Genomic DNA, 13,651 nt, shown 5'->3' with positions numbered 1-13,651 from the left:
TTAACGCATGAAATCATATTTTCACCTATAACTCCATCAAAAAGACTGAAGGATTATTAAATTTTTGTGTCAGAGTTCCTCAAGACACATCAAACAATTTTCTAGTAAAAAAATAGCGCAATCAAAATCATTTTCTTTTGTTTTTTATTGTTTTGTTAATTTCTTATGTATTTTATCGTTTTTTCAATCTTTTGTTTTCTATTGTTTTTTTGCCAAAATTTGTTGGAGGCACTTTTTCAAGCTTATCTACATTAGAATTGATTTATTTCAATGGTTAAAAGTTGAAATAATCTAATTTATATCAATTAAACAAAAAAACACAGTTTGCATTGGATTTGCACACGAAATCATGAATTCGAGCGTTTTTCGAGTTGACATGCATATGCAAAACATTGTATAACTTCAGAACGGTGTACCCGGACGTCGCAAATTTGGTCTCAAAATATGCGGGAGACTCGAATGAAAAAAGTCATGAAACGACGCGGCAAAATCTTTGCGCGTTGCGGAATCATGGCGCGAAACGTCGAGGGGGGGGTCAATTTGACCCCCCCCCCCCCCCCAGTTAGAATAGGGTTAAAGAAAAAAAGTAGGAATAAATCAGGACATGTGCAGGCTTTTTGGAGTAGTTTTCGTCGATACTCACCAGAACTCTTGATGTTACATGTAAATCTTAATTTGTACTCACAACCCTGCTGCCTCAGCCTCACTTTTGCTCCTGGGAGAGCCTGAAAAATACAACAAAGGCAGACGTTCGTTAGAACAATGTCAGGAAACAAGCACAAATGCATGTTCAACTGTACAGTCAATATGAATCTTGATCACTTATTACAATACTTATATAGAAAAGACATAATTTTGTGATTGACATGAACACCTACCATATATGTGATCCTGCATCGCAACACCAACAAAAAGTTGCCAAACATGGATTTTTAATTAAGAGCAGATTCTGAAAGAGCAAACTTAAATATGAAAAATGATGTATAACTCGATTCAAATGGACTCTCCAAACCTATCCTTATATTGGAATGAAAGCACACACTCCAGAAAATGTGAACTGAGAAAAGGGACTCCAGAATGTTAACCACTGGAGCTACAACAATGAAGAGATTATCAGATTAAGCTGCGCATGCTTTATTAACACATTCTGTAGGTGATCAGTGCCAACTTTCAAAGCAGAAGCATCGTCCTTTCTAAAGTTATTAGAGTTGAAAGTTAAAAGTATGGACAGGGTTTTTAAGAAATGAAAAGATGACTCTATGAGAAACACCTAATCACACTATTCTACCAAAAAGTGTTCCAGAAAAAAAAAAAAAAAACCTGCTAAAAAACACAATTTCCTTTTCGTTTTATGATCCTACACTTTAGTATAATATCATATAGAAGAAGACTTGCTCTTTCAGAAAATATGAAAAACTCAAGATTGGCGGGATTGGCCCATATCATCTATTTTCAGTCCTAATACAAAATCAGTGCATGCAACCTTTTGTTGGTTTTGTGATGGACGGTCACATATCATCCCACAAAATATGACATAAACATTCCATGATGTGTAAGTTATACACCTATGCCAAAGGTATGTTATACACTTCCATAATTAAAAGATGGCATCTTTTATCTACATTCATTTGAATGTTTTGAAGTTGCGAAGATATGTGTTTCATTCCAAAATGTAAAAAAGATTGGAAATAAGGATATTTGACGAAAGCAACTTAAAAAACATGACACTTTTATCTACTTTCATTTGAAGTTATTCAAGTGATGCTTACAACAACTTAGTATGCTTTCAGGTTCCAGCTGAATGACCATGAGATAAGCAATATACTTACTTTCCAAAAGACTTTCAATTTCAAATACATGTAAGCACTTAACATGTGTTCAAACATTTCAAAATAACAGGATAATTTAAACTACTTATATGTAGTGCTCAGTATCAGTCTGTGAGAGCATGTGTTATCATATTACATTTCTAGCAAGACATGCATGAAGAATGGGTTGTCTCATGACAGTGAGGCCTTACGAAGTGAAATTATATCTTTCCAAGAGACTTTCAATTTCAAATACATGTAAGCACTTAACATGTGTTCAAACATTTCAAAATAACAGGATAATTCAAACTACTTACAAAAGTGTATATGTAGCGCTCAGTATTAGTCTCTGAGAGCATGTGTTATCATATTACATTTCTAGCAAGACATGCATGAAAAATGGGTTGTCTCATGACAGTGAGGCCTTACGAAGTGAAATTATATCTACCAATGAATTGACATCTTTATTTTGCAAATCGTGACCCACTACAAATCTACACACTCAGATACTGTGAGTTTATGGCACAGTGTCCACAACTGAATTTCCAGTGATATAGATTATCTTCATAATCATATGATATAGATGGAAACACAAGGCAAGCTCAATTTGAAACACTTAAACCACTAGAACACAAAACAGCCACAGAGAGAGAGAGAGAAAAAAAGTAAATACTTTACATTTCAGCATTAGAGAAATGTAGTATTCTTGCATGTAGAGTAACATAAGACTGTAATATAACCAAATGACTCCACTTTACAAGAAGTGAGGAGCATACATGTACATCTGCTTTTTGTTACTCACTCACTGTAGTCTTACCGACTTTATAGGTTGCAAAAAATGACTCTATTTTTCGATAATTTTCTGTAGATAACAAATAAATAAGTTTTCATTTCTTTGGTGTTCTGTTGATGCTAGATTCCATCAATATTCTTGAATCAACTTACATTTGTTAATTTAGAAAGAGTTGTAGAAAATAATCATTCTGTACTTTCTAATGACTTACTACTGTTTGCAATATTTGCCACATTTACTGGACATAGTTAATAGTTCTTTACATTCAACTTTTTTTCAGCTCATCATGACCCTTTTTGTTGAATACACATACAGCTATTTGACCTTTTCAAGAAGATTCTCCATTTTGCAATTATTCCAGCCACTTTTAAGTTCATTCAATATTCTTGAAATCAAACTTCTTCATATCTTTTGAGAATATTACATCCTTCCGCCTTTGAAATTTTACATGGTTGAGACTCTGCTTTTCATTCTCCAGATATTTTGCTGGCTCAGTATTTCAGCATGTTAATCTTATAAACTACTCTTTGCAAGATCTGGAGAATAAATAAACAGTGACTGTCATTATCATTTTAGTCCTTGCTAGCTTCTCTGATTTCTCTGGTTGTTTGAGTACAAATACACTTTAGGAGATCTGTATATTTACCATGCAGTTCCCATCCCCCCCCCCCCTAAATACAGTGTATTTGTGCCCTTTCAATTTTGATACTCTCCATTGTTCTGTTGGTTTTCACCTTCAACTTAAAGTTTTGTATGTTGACACAATTGGCATACACATCCATCCATTCACTTTTTTTCTTCTTTAAAGGACAAGTTCACCTTCATTAACATAAGGATTGAGAGAATGTAGCAACATTAGTAGAACACATCATTGAAAGTTTGAGGAAAATTGGACAATCCGTTCAAAAGTTATGAATGTTTGAAGTTTTTGTGCAGTCACCGCTGGATGAGAAGACTACTGCAGTGTATGATGTCACATGTGTACAACAATATAAGGAAAATATAAAGAGAATTTCACAAAATTTTATTTTTTGAAAAAAAGTACTCATTCCCTTGACTTGTTACTGACATATGTTATGGGTAATATTATTCCCATTGCATTTAGAAAGAGGCAAGTCAAGTGCTCTTTTATTATGTGAAAATAAGTGAAAATATGTTGAATTTTCTTTATATTTTCTTTATACTGTTGTACTCATATAACATCACGAGCCTTAGTAGTCTCCTCATCCAGCGGTTCCAACACAAAAATTTTAAATTGTCCAATTTTCCTCAAACTTTCACTGATGTGTTCTACTAACATTGCAGCATTCTCTCAATCCTTATGTTTATGAAGGTGAACTTGTCCTTTAAGAAGTTTCCCTGTCTCACATTTTACCAAGACTCTTTCAGATGGTTCAATATTTTTGATATGTCACTTCAAATGACTCATCACACTTTGACCACTTTCATTACCAGATTTCTGTTCTACCATTTTCTCATATCTTGTTCAAACTAGCTGGGTAATAAAAAGATGTTCAGCCTTAACTAAAATTTGCAAGATCTGTGGAATAAAAAGACATCATGGCTTCTAATTTTACTGCAACTTGTTTCCTCCAAACTTAACAAACTGTTCTTGGCGGTTCAACTTAAAACATCCACACACTTGCTCTTATTTGTGGAATATGCATTCATTATCTTTCCTAAATGTTAGGGTTTTTCTCAGGTAATGCTTTAGATGGCTTTTCTCTCTACATATTCCTGATAGTTTGTAAGTGTCGTCAGGAAGTGAACTTCAACGTCTCATGGTTTAAACTTCAATCAATCTTTAAACGTTACTGAAATATTATTTTTGTGTTTGTTTTCTGTGAAGTTCTTCCATTTCCTACTTTCTTTTAAAGGGAAGGTAAACCCAAAAAGCAATGTGGATTGAGTGAAAGCAGCAACATTAGTAGAACACATCAGTGAAAGTTTGAGGAAAATCGGACAATCGATGCAAAAGTTATGAATTTTTAAAGTTTTGGTGTTGGAACCGCTGGATGAGGAGACTACTAGAGGATATGACGTATGAGTGGACAACAATACAAAGAAAATATAAAGGAAATTCAACAAAAATTCACTTTTCTAGAATTATGAAAGAGCAATGGACGAACCTCTTTCAGAAAGCAGGGGGAATAATTGCTACCCTTAACATATGTCAATATCAAGCTGATGGAATTTGTAATTTCCATGAAAAATGGATTTTTGTAGAATTTTCTTTATATTTTCTTGGTATAAGCCAGTTCGGGGTTAGCTCATGGGCACATCGGTACAAATGACCTTTCTTCTTTCTCAGTTGATTAGGCACTCCACGAGTTTTCAAGCGAGAGAAGGTATTTCAGCTTACCCGACGTAACAATTTATGGAATTCATCAGTCATGTTCAAAGAAAGAATGAACTTGCGTAGACCAGGTGACCAGAATGATCCATCAATTAGCACTTTGGAAAGCATCCATTTCATTATTTCGCATTGAATGTATTAACAATCTTTTTCTATTGATATTGTCAAATACCGCATTTGCTGTCAGGTGGATGTGCTAGCAAGCGCCACTCATAATGATCACTTGAATAATCATTACATCACAGATGCTTATCGCAGTGAATAAAAAACCAACATGCTCTGCCGGTACTGATGACCTTTTTCTGCTCATGCTCAAAGTGGAACCCCGAACTGGCTTATTGTTGTCCACTCATACGTCATAACCTCTAGTAGTCTCCTCGTCCAGCGGTTCCAACACCAAAACTTTAAAAATTCATAACTTTTGCATCGATTGTCCGATTTTCTTCAAACTTTCACTGATGTGTTCTACTAATGTTGCTGCTTTCACTCAATCCACATTGCTCTTGGGGTTTATCTTCCCTTTAAGTTCTTCGAGGTAATGTATGTCTTACCTATGATGCAATTCAACCTCTTATAAACAATACTTGTAAGATGTATACATTACAAGCTATCAACTTTTAAGATTGTCCATAAAGAGGTTTCTGCTCTATTAGTCTTTATCTTTCACGATGGCTAAGTAATTACTGTTGTTCTCACTCCTTGTTAATTCGTGGGATCTGTTAATTAAACATTTCTTCTTGTTCATCTGATTTTTCAGCAACTAACTTTCCTCAGCTGTTTACCTTCAGATGAATTAAGGTTTCTAGTAGTCATATGTACATGTACCACCTGCCCATGATTCAAATAGATATCACAAGTCATATGCCTCATGTTAAAGGTCCAGTTTACCTTTGGGAGCAGTGCTTTTGATGTAGCCTCAGTAATATGCAAGTTTCATGCAAATGGGTCCCTACTAATCCATGCTTTCTTGGGAATAACTCATCCTCACATCAACCAGATCGAGTTTCTGTGGTGAAAAACTTACTTTTATATTAAGTTTTTCATATTGTAATCATTGTTAATTATTATCAAAACATATATTACTGAAGGATTTCAGGCAAATGGGATCTGAAGGTGTCATTTCTTGTTTTGACATGACCTTTACGATTTACGTAGTAAACCATATTTTAGCAAAGGAAATTTCTGTTTTCTGAGGATTTGCATGCCAGCACATGCATTAGACATGATATGCTTGAACTCTACATTCATTAAAACTGGCTGTAGGCAGCATTTTTCCCTCAGTTGTATTCTTTGGAAGTCACATGTCAAATTCTACTTTTAAGTATATGGCAAGCTTACCTGGTAATTTTGAGCGATGATGAGAGCTGGTTGAGCACTGCTCTAAGTCCTAGGCTGCAATATCAGTGGGATCAATCACATCTGCACAGGAGCAAAAGCTGAGGCTGGCAGCAGTCTTGTGGTTGATTGGTCTGTGTTATCCCTCTTTCATACTGAAGAGGCTCTCCCCACCAGTAAGAATCTGCAACTAGAGTCTACTTATCATTTCTGAATATAAAATATTCAAGTACCGGGTAGCCTTGCACATTTTTTTTTTTTGCGGGATTTTTCACCAAAAAGTAGGAAAAAGTAGGAAAAAGTAGGATTTTGAGCAAAAAAGTAGGAAAAGTAGGGACAGCAGTAAAAAAGTAGGAAAAAGTAGGAAAAGTAGGGCCACTTGAAAGCCTGTGAATGATAAAACCCACAAAAATATCCACACAATTTTCTCTGCACATTTTGAATGGGTTGACAACTGCAAAGCGCGAATTCAAGAACCTGCAAATATGTTTTGCACGACTCAGTGCGAGAACATATTAACATTTACAGTAATGTGGCACACAGAGAGTTAACCCTAGATTCTAACTGGGCTATTTCAATTTGACCCCCCCTTCAGATCTCGGCCGCTGATCGCGCAATCGCCGCAAAATTTTGCCTGAACACAGAGCCGAGATGTCAACTACAAGATTACATGGTCAATAGAAAAATGTTGATTTCATATTTTTAATGAATTATGCAAATTGATGCATGAAATCATATTTTCACCTATAACTCCATCAAAAAGACTGAAGGATTATTAAATTTTTGTATCAGAGTTACTCAAGACACATCAAACAATATTCTTGTAAAAAAATAGCGCATTCAAAATCATTTTCTTTTGTTTTTTATTGTTTTGTTAATTTCTTATGCATTTTATTGTTTTTTGATCTTTTGTTTTCTATTGTTTTTTTGCCAAAATTTGTTGGAGGCACTTTTTCAAGCTTATCTACATTAGAATTGATTTATTTCAATGCTTAAAAGTTGAAATAATCTAATTTATATCAATTAAACAAAAAAACACAGTTTGCATTGGATTTGCACACGAAACCATGAATTCGAGAGGTTTTCAGGTTGACATGCATATGCAAAACATTGCATAACTTCAGAACGGTGTACCCGGATGTCGCAAATTTGGTCTCAAAATATGCGGGAGACTTCAATGAAAAAAGTCATGAAAAGACGCGGCAAAATCTTTGCGCGTTGCGGAATCGTGGCGCGAAATGTCGAGGTGGGTCAATTTGACCCCCCCCCCCCCCCCAGTTAGAATAGGGTTAACACTATGGCACACAAAGAGTTCATGAGGCTACTATACTGAAAAGATATATTACATTACCACTGGACAGTCCTAAATAAATGTGAGAAAATGCAACAGCTGAAAAACATTAGTCAATGGTCAGTAATTTTTTTTTTAGATTGTATTCGATGAACTGTTTGAACTGTACTGCTTTGTATCATTTTTTTTTCTATGGAAATGAATAAACTATTGAATAATAAACTATTGAATTGACCTCTCACCTTTGACTAATCAGTTATGCCTCATGTAGCATACTAGGGCCTGGTACCACAAAAATTCAATTTCACAGCTTTCTTCAATTATGATAATGAGATGGATAGATATCCTGAAAACAATGCTTCTGGTGTCCTTCAGGGTGCAGGCATAAAAACAAAAGAGAAAGTATATAGTTTGAACTGAGATTAATATTTCTACTAACCTGTCCACTTTCTGATAGTCACTGAAGATTTTCAAGAGATTGCTGGTGAAGACAGTCAGGTCCTTGTAATTCTTGAGGAAGGACAGCAGTGAGATGGTAGAGTGCTTCACCTGACAGGTGTGAAGATGAAACATTCAGGAGAATGAATGACACAGCATCACTTCATGCACTTCATGCTGCAAAAACCTTATTCACTTCATGCTACAATTACTTTATTCACTTCACACTGCAAAAGCCTTATTCGCTTCACACAACAATTACTTTATTTCCTTCATGCTGCAATGAAGACTTCATCCACTGCATGCCACAAGATCTAGACTGCCTACAATCAGAACGTGTTTTTGTTGCTTGTTGTTGGCACTGTTTGTTTAAAATGAATTTGAATGACACTACAAAGTTTTCAGGTATTGCAACAGGACATACAATGTTCGAAAACTAAAATCTGGAAGATGCAAAATATTTCTGAAGAAACATGAGGCAAGTCTCATCTTCTGATCTGACGCACTCTGGAATTTACTTCCATATCCAACGTGTTTGGAGTAAGTGAAAAGTACAGGTATTACCATGAAGAAAAGAGGTGCACAACGTCGACATATTTCAAAGTCGTTATGTTTTGTTTAAATGATCACCTATTCAGTCAAATATGGATGCATAATAATCTACAAGTTACTGGTTTATACAACTCCCTTGAAGTCATTCCAGTTCATTTAAAAACAAGCAGAAAGACATTACAGAAGACAGTTTTGTTTTTGTTTTTGTTTTTTTAACCAGGATGACCTCCTGTGATGGACATAGACTAACCAGTGATTCTGTCAGGCCGCCCACGCTGACCGTCAGTCCAAGCAGGACGTGGTACTGGTAGGTGGGTAGGCCAAGCAGCATGGTGATCTTCTTGAAGGTGTCTGATGGGGCAGCCCAGTTCAACTCTTCTATGTCCGACCTGCGGTGGGAAAAGAAATTACCTCCATGTATTAAAACCACATCAGCTGAAGTGGCTCATTGTGCCCTTCAAATTTTTGCACATCTCACATGACATGAAACAAGTACAAAAATAAAAGCTCGCAATTTCTTTTGCTAATAATTTTGCTTTCATCTTATTTATAGTTTTCTTCATTCTTGCTACTCCTGTAGTGTAAAAAATGAAATCTTGCATTTTTTTTTTTTTGCTAATCATCTTGCTTTTGTGTTATTTATAGTTTTCTTCACATTTGCTACTCCTATAATTGTGAATGAATTTGCTGTCCTAATGGAGAAAAGCTACCTTTTATTGTAGTATGTGCTGCCAAAGCCCTTAATGCCATGGCAGCAGTGAGCTGTTTGAGGCACTTTCTCAATTGTCCCGACAGTCTGTAAACTAACACCACACAAAATTCACCTTACATGGCTGAGCGAAAAACGAATCATTCACGCAAAAATGTTTACTTTCATAAAGCATCTTTGATTAGGGTATGTCCTGTAGTGCTTCAGGATGACATGAAAACCAAAGGGGTTAAAAGGACTAAAAATGGCGTTCGATGAAGGAGAGCACTGCCTCTCCTGTCCTGAGGTGAAGAACCAACTCACTGAGGGAAGACTTTGAGAAGTTCCTCCCTCTCTGGGATGTGAGGTATGGGTGGGTCAGAGTGGTGGAGGAGTCGCAGGAAGGCATCACCGGCGCACACTCTCGTTCTGTCAATCTTTTCGGCAGCTTGCTGGGCGAGGCACGGCATCACACTGGAGACTCTGGAATCATCAACAAAGATGACATTATACAAATCCATTGAAGTTCTCTCATGGAAAGACTGCCTGCCCTACACTCTTTCTCTGGTGGCTGGTGGACCGCCCAGGCTGGTGGACCGCTCAGGCCACCAAAATACCTTAACACCAGAAGTTTTCAAGTGCACTTTAATTTCATGAAGTTTGCAAGAGCAAAGATTAGCGAGATTAAAACGCATGCAAAAGTTTTTTTCTACACTATAATGTATTGGATGCCAGAGGCAATTTGCAAAAATGTTTTGCCAAGAATATTTATTGCTTACATTATTTAAATGGGAAACTTTGGTGACCCAAAAAGGAAATTTAGTAGCCTGAAATTAAAGGAAATATGAAATTTCATTTTGAATATTAGATTCAATTATGTCATTTTCAATAGATATGGCTTGATAATGTTTCCCTAGAGGTAGCAATAAACATTAAATATCATTGACTCCATTCAGTCTGATTATGTATCTGATGAAAGATGATAATGTACTTACATGTCAGGGGTAAGGAGGGTCGGGTTGCTTTTAGCCACAAGACTTGTGACTTCATACAAGCTCTTCATACCACCTTCACGTACCCTGTAAAGTGACAATGCATGAAAAAAAAAGCACAATTACTTACATACAAATCACAGGAAGTGTTAACAACTCCAATGTTTCCTGTGGTACGCTCATGAAGCCATGATGAAATACCTGTAGGTTTTACATGTTTCTTTTTCCCCATGACTATAATCTTGTCTTTGTTTAGGATTTTAAAAAAAATATGAACACTATCAATGTTGCTATTAGAAAGATTTCAAAATATTTTCTTTAATACTCACTTTGCATTCTCTCAGTTGGCATGGCAGTAATTTGTTTCATACTAACATCACATCATCAGCACAACACTGGCATCTGATTGGTTAGAATAGGTAATGTTCATTTAAACATTGTTTGCTGAGAGACTGTTCATTGCAAAAGGACAAAAATGGGTGCATGCAGAATGTTAGTTTGTTTTCTCTTCGGTCAACTATTGATAAGCACAAAACATAACTGGGAAGCTACAGTTTCCTGTTGAACTGTGGTGATTTGGACAAGTGTGTCATGACTTTGGTTTGACCTTAGGGAATGGTTTGATTGTAAAAATCATGTTAGGTCTGTGAAATGTGTTCAGTGTACTCAGTATTTGTGTATCATGTCTTCTAAGTGAAACAATCTTGTGCCTCAATAAAAATCCATCCATGCGCACAGAAAATCAATTAAAAACACTTCAAGCTATGCACAAAATTTAATCTTGTTTGCTGTAAGCAGTCAATTCATAATAGTTGATATCTTTTATTGAAAATTTTGGAGAATGGGCTAACCCAGAGTAATATCATTAACACTTCTATGCCCCCAAGAGATTTTTGATCTTTTTGATTTTCTGGTTTAAAACCAGCTGTCATCACACATCAACTTACCATGCGCCCACATCACCCCTACTGTCAGTGGTATAGTCCTTCAATGACTGCAACATACAGTTGTAGATGGCGGGAAGATTGGACTCACACACTACGCTCTTGGGGTTTCCAGCTGCATCGACACCAACCTCTGTACATAATCTGTTCAGGAGGAGACAAATGTCATGTATGTTTGTAAGTTCAAACATAAATGAGCATTTTTACTTGCGGAAGCTGAGTTTTTCACACACATACACTGACTGATTGAGCAACATGGACAAATATTCAACCAAGTCGGAATGAGGAACGGCCTCACTATAACTATGAATTGGGGAAACATATTATGTGGGAGAGACACTCTGCAATTAAAGGAGCCATTAAATCTTTACAAGCCAAAGAACCCCCTCCCCTTCATCAAACTTGATGATGACTGCAATTTAAATAGCACTGAATCAAACTGTATGTCAGAAATGAAAGATTGTCTTGTCCCAAGTTAGCAGTAGATCTTACTGTACATGTAGCTTTGTACAGAAAGACAAAATGATACCCTTAATCATGGATGGATCTGACTACATCTCATAAACAAAGACTGTATATTGTCCTTACTTATCCATGGACCCAACAGCATGTGTCACTATGCATACAAAGATAGTACGCTGCCCTCACTTTGTGATGGATTAGATGGCATCTTTGTACATATTGGTAATACAGTCTACTTCCTTGGCAATGGACTAGACTTCATCAGGATAGATAAAGATTGCATATTGCCCTTACTTGGTCAATGGACCTGACTGTATTTACATTGTAGGTCAATATATTAGACAGTATGTTGCCCTGGCTTGGCAATGGACCTGACTTTATCTACATTGTAGGTCAATATAGACAGTCTATTGCCCTCACTTGGCAATGGACCTGACTGTATCTACATTGTAGGTCAATACAGACAGTATGTTGCCCTTACTTGGCAATGGACCTGACTGCACTGGACTAGGTCAATAAAGATTGTATGTTGCCCTTACTTGGCAATGGACCGGACTGCATCTCTCCGTGATTCTGCATGGATGGCATCCTGCTCCTTGGTAGCACTGATGGCCTTTATTAGACTCTCCAGAATCTTGGTAAAGGACAATGATAAAAACATAAGAGCAAAGTCAAAGTTTACAAACAGATTTATGAAACACTGCATGAGGGAGCTTAGAGACTGTTAGCAAAGAAGAGGAGATAACGAGAGATAAAAAAAGAGTGAGTGTGAAATATGAACATTAGAGGTGGTGACTTGATTTCATCAGTAATGCAGGAATCAACATTGATATACACTGGAATCATGCATGACTGAATGTGTGTTGCTATCCAATTCCTTTTTTGACCTCAGGTTCCAACAAAAGGATACCTCATTCACTGAAATTAAAAGCACAGAGTCAAGACATCAAAGCAAATCTGCATCTTCTAAGTAGGCTGTGTTTGAATGGCACCCTGATGAGTGGTCTCTTATAGCCTGTTTATACTAAGCAAAATGGGGGTTCTGAATCCTCCTAAAGCAGCCTCGAGCAGCCTTTCAGCTCATTACAAACAGACAAAAGGAAATCTGATCAGATCAGATCAGGTCAGGTTCTGAAACCACCTACAGGGGTTGGTTTCACAGCCTGCTAGAGCAGCCTCTGGTGCAGTATAAATGCTACGCGGTTCGAGAAGCCACTCTTTAGCAGACCTGGAAGTTATTGCAGAAGGTCATCGCCTGCTGACAGAAACAACCCAGCCATTATTGCCCACTAAGGGAAATAACCCAGCTGTCTCGACCAATCCCCACTGAATAAAGCAGCACAACTTGCACACTTTCGCACTAAATCTTGTGCCGTGTATCAGAGGGGAGGAGCCAGTTGGGCCTGCTAGGGCCTGCTTTTGGCGAGCAGTGTGAACAGACAAGAGGTAGGCTTTTGAACTTCCTCGAGGAGGCTCTGAAACCCGCAAGCAGTGGAATATAAACAGGGTATAAGGGTCTTTACCTGATCAAACTTGCCAGCTACCATGAACTTGGGAAGCTCTCCCAGAGCAAGGGCCGCCCCCATCCGACCCATCTCATTGGGGTCCTCCAGTCCCTTCATGTACAAATCCACCACTTTGTCTGCAGGAAGCAAAGTCATAGAGATTTAAAAGCATTAAGCTCTTCATGTGCCAGAGACTTTGGACAGTGTGCACAACGCTATATGGTTTTCTGTGCCACTTGACACTACAAGCATACAAAAGACTAACTCCAGTTACTGGCAGGGCCTACAGGCAAAATTACCATGATCACTATCCAAATATTTTGCTCCATGATTGATATCTTTATGCCAATTAGTCAAGATTTTTTTAAATATTTTTTGTTCATAGTCAATAAAACATAGAAAAACAACAAAAATGTATAAAACAAATTATTGCACTGAAATCCCTAAGATGCATTTCATGCTTGTTGAAATTAATTTTGCTTTGTAT

General features: G+C 36.9%; 1 protein-coding gene across 1 annotated transcript in view; it reads right to left on the bottom strand.

Annotated features, from left to right (window-relative positions):
• LOC140231402 (tubulin-specific chaperone D-like) overlaps window positions 1–13,651 on the bottom strand; it is a 43,103-nt gene that overhangs the window by 7,498 nt on the left and 21,954 nt on the right. Inside the window, exons 23-29 of the mRNA XM_072311527.1 lie at window positions 13,183–13,301; window positions 12,199–12,293; window positions 11,201–11,341; window positions 10,257–10,340; window positions 9,586–9,744; window positions 8,824–8,962; window positions 8,023–8,132 (exon numbers count right to left, since the gene is read on the bottom strand). Of these exons, the coding sequence (XP_072167628.1) occupies window positions 8,023–8,132; window positions 8,824–8,962; window positions 9,586–9,744; window positions 10,257–10,340; window positions 11,201–11,341; window positions 12,199–12,293; window positions 13,183–13,301 (847 nt within the window). The remainder of the gene's footprint in view (window positions 1–8,022; window positions 8,133–8,823; window positions 8,963–9,585; window positions 9,745–10,256; window positions 10,341–11,200; window positions 11,342–12,198; window positions 12,294–13,182; window positions 13,302–13,651) is intronic.

Source organism: Diadema setosum, chromosome 8, assembly GCF_964275005.1.
Source record: "Diadema setosum chromosome 8, eeDiaSeto1, whole genome shotgun sequence".
In the NCBI taxonomy this organism is placed as follows: Eukaryota; Metazoa; Echinodermata; class Echinoidea; order Diadematoida; family Diadematidae; genus Diadema; species Diadema setosum.
The sequence above is the reverse complement of the archived record's forward strand: the minus strand, read 5'-3'. Positions and strand labels throughout refer to the sequence as shown.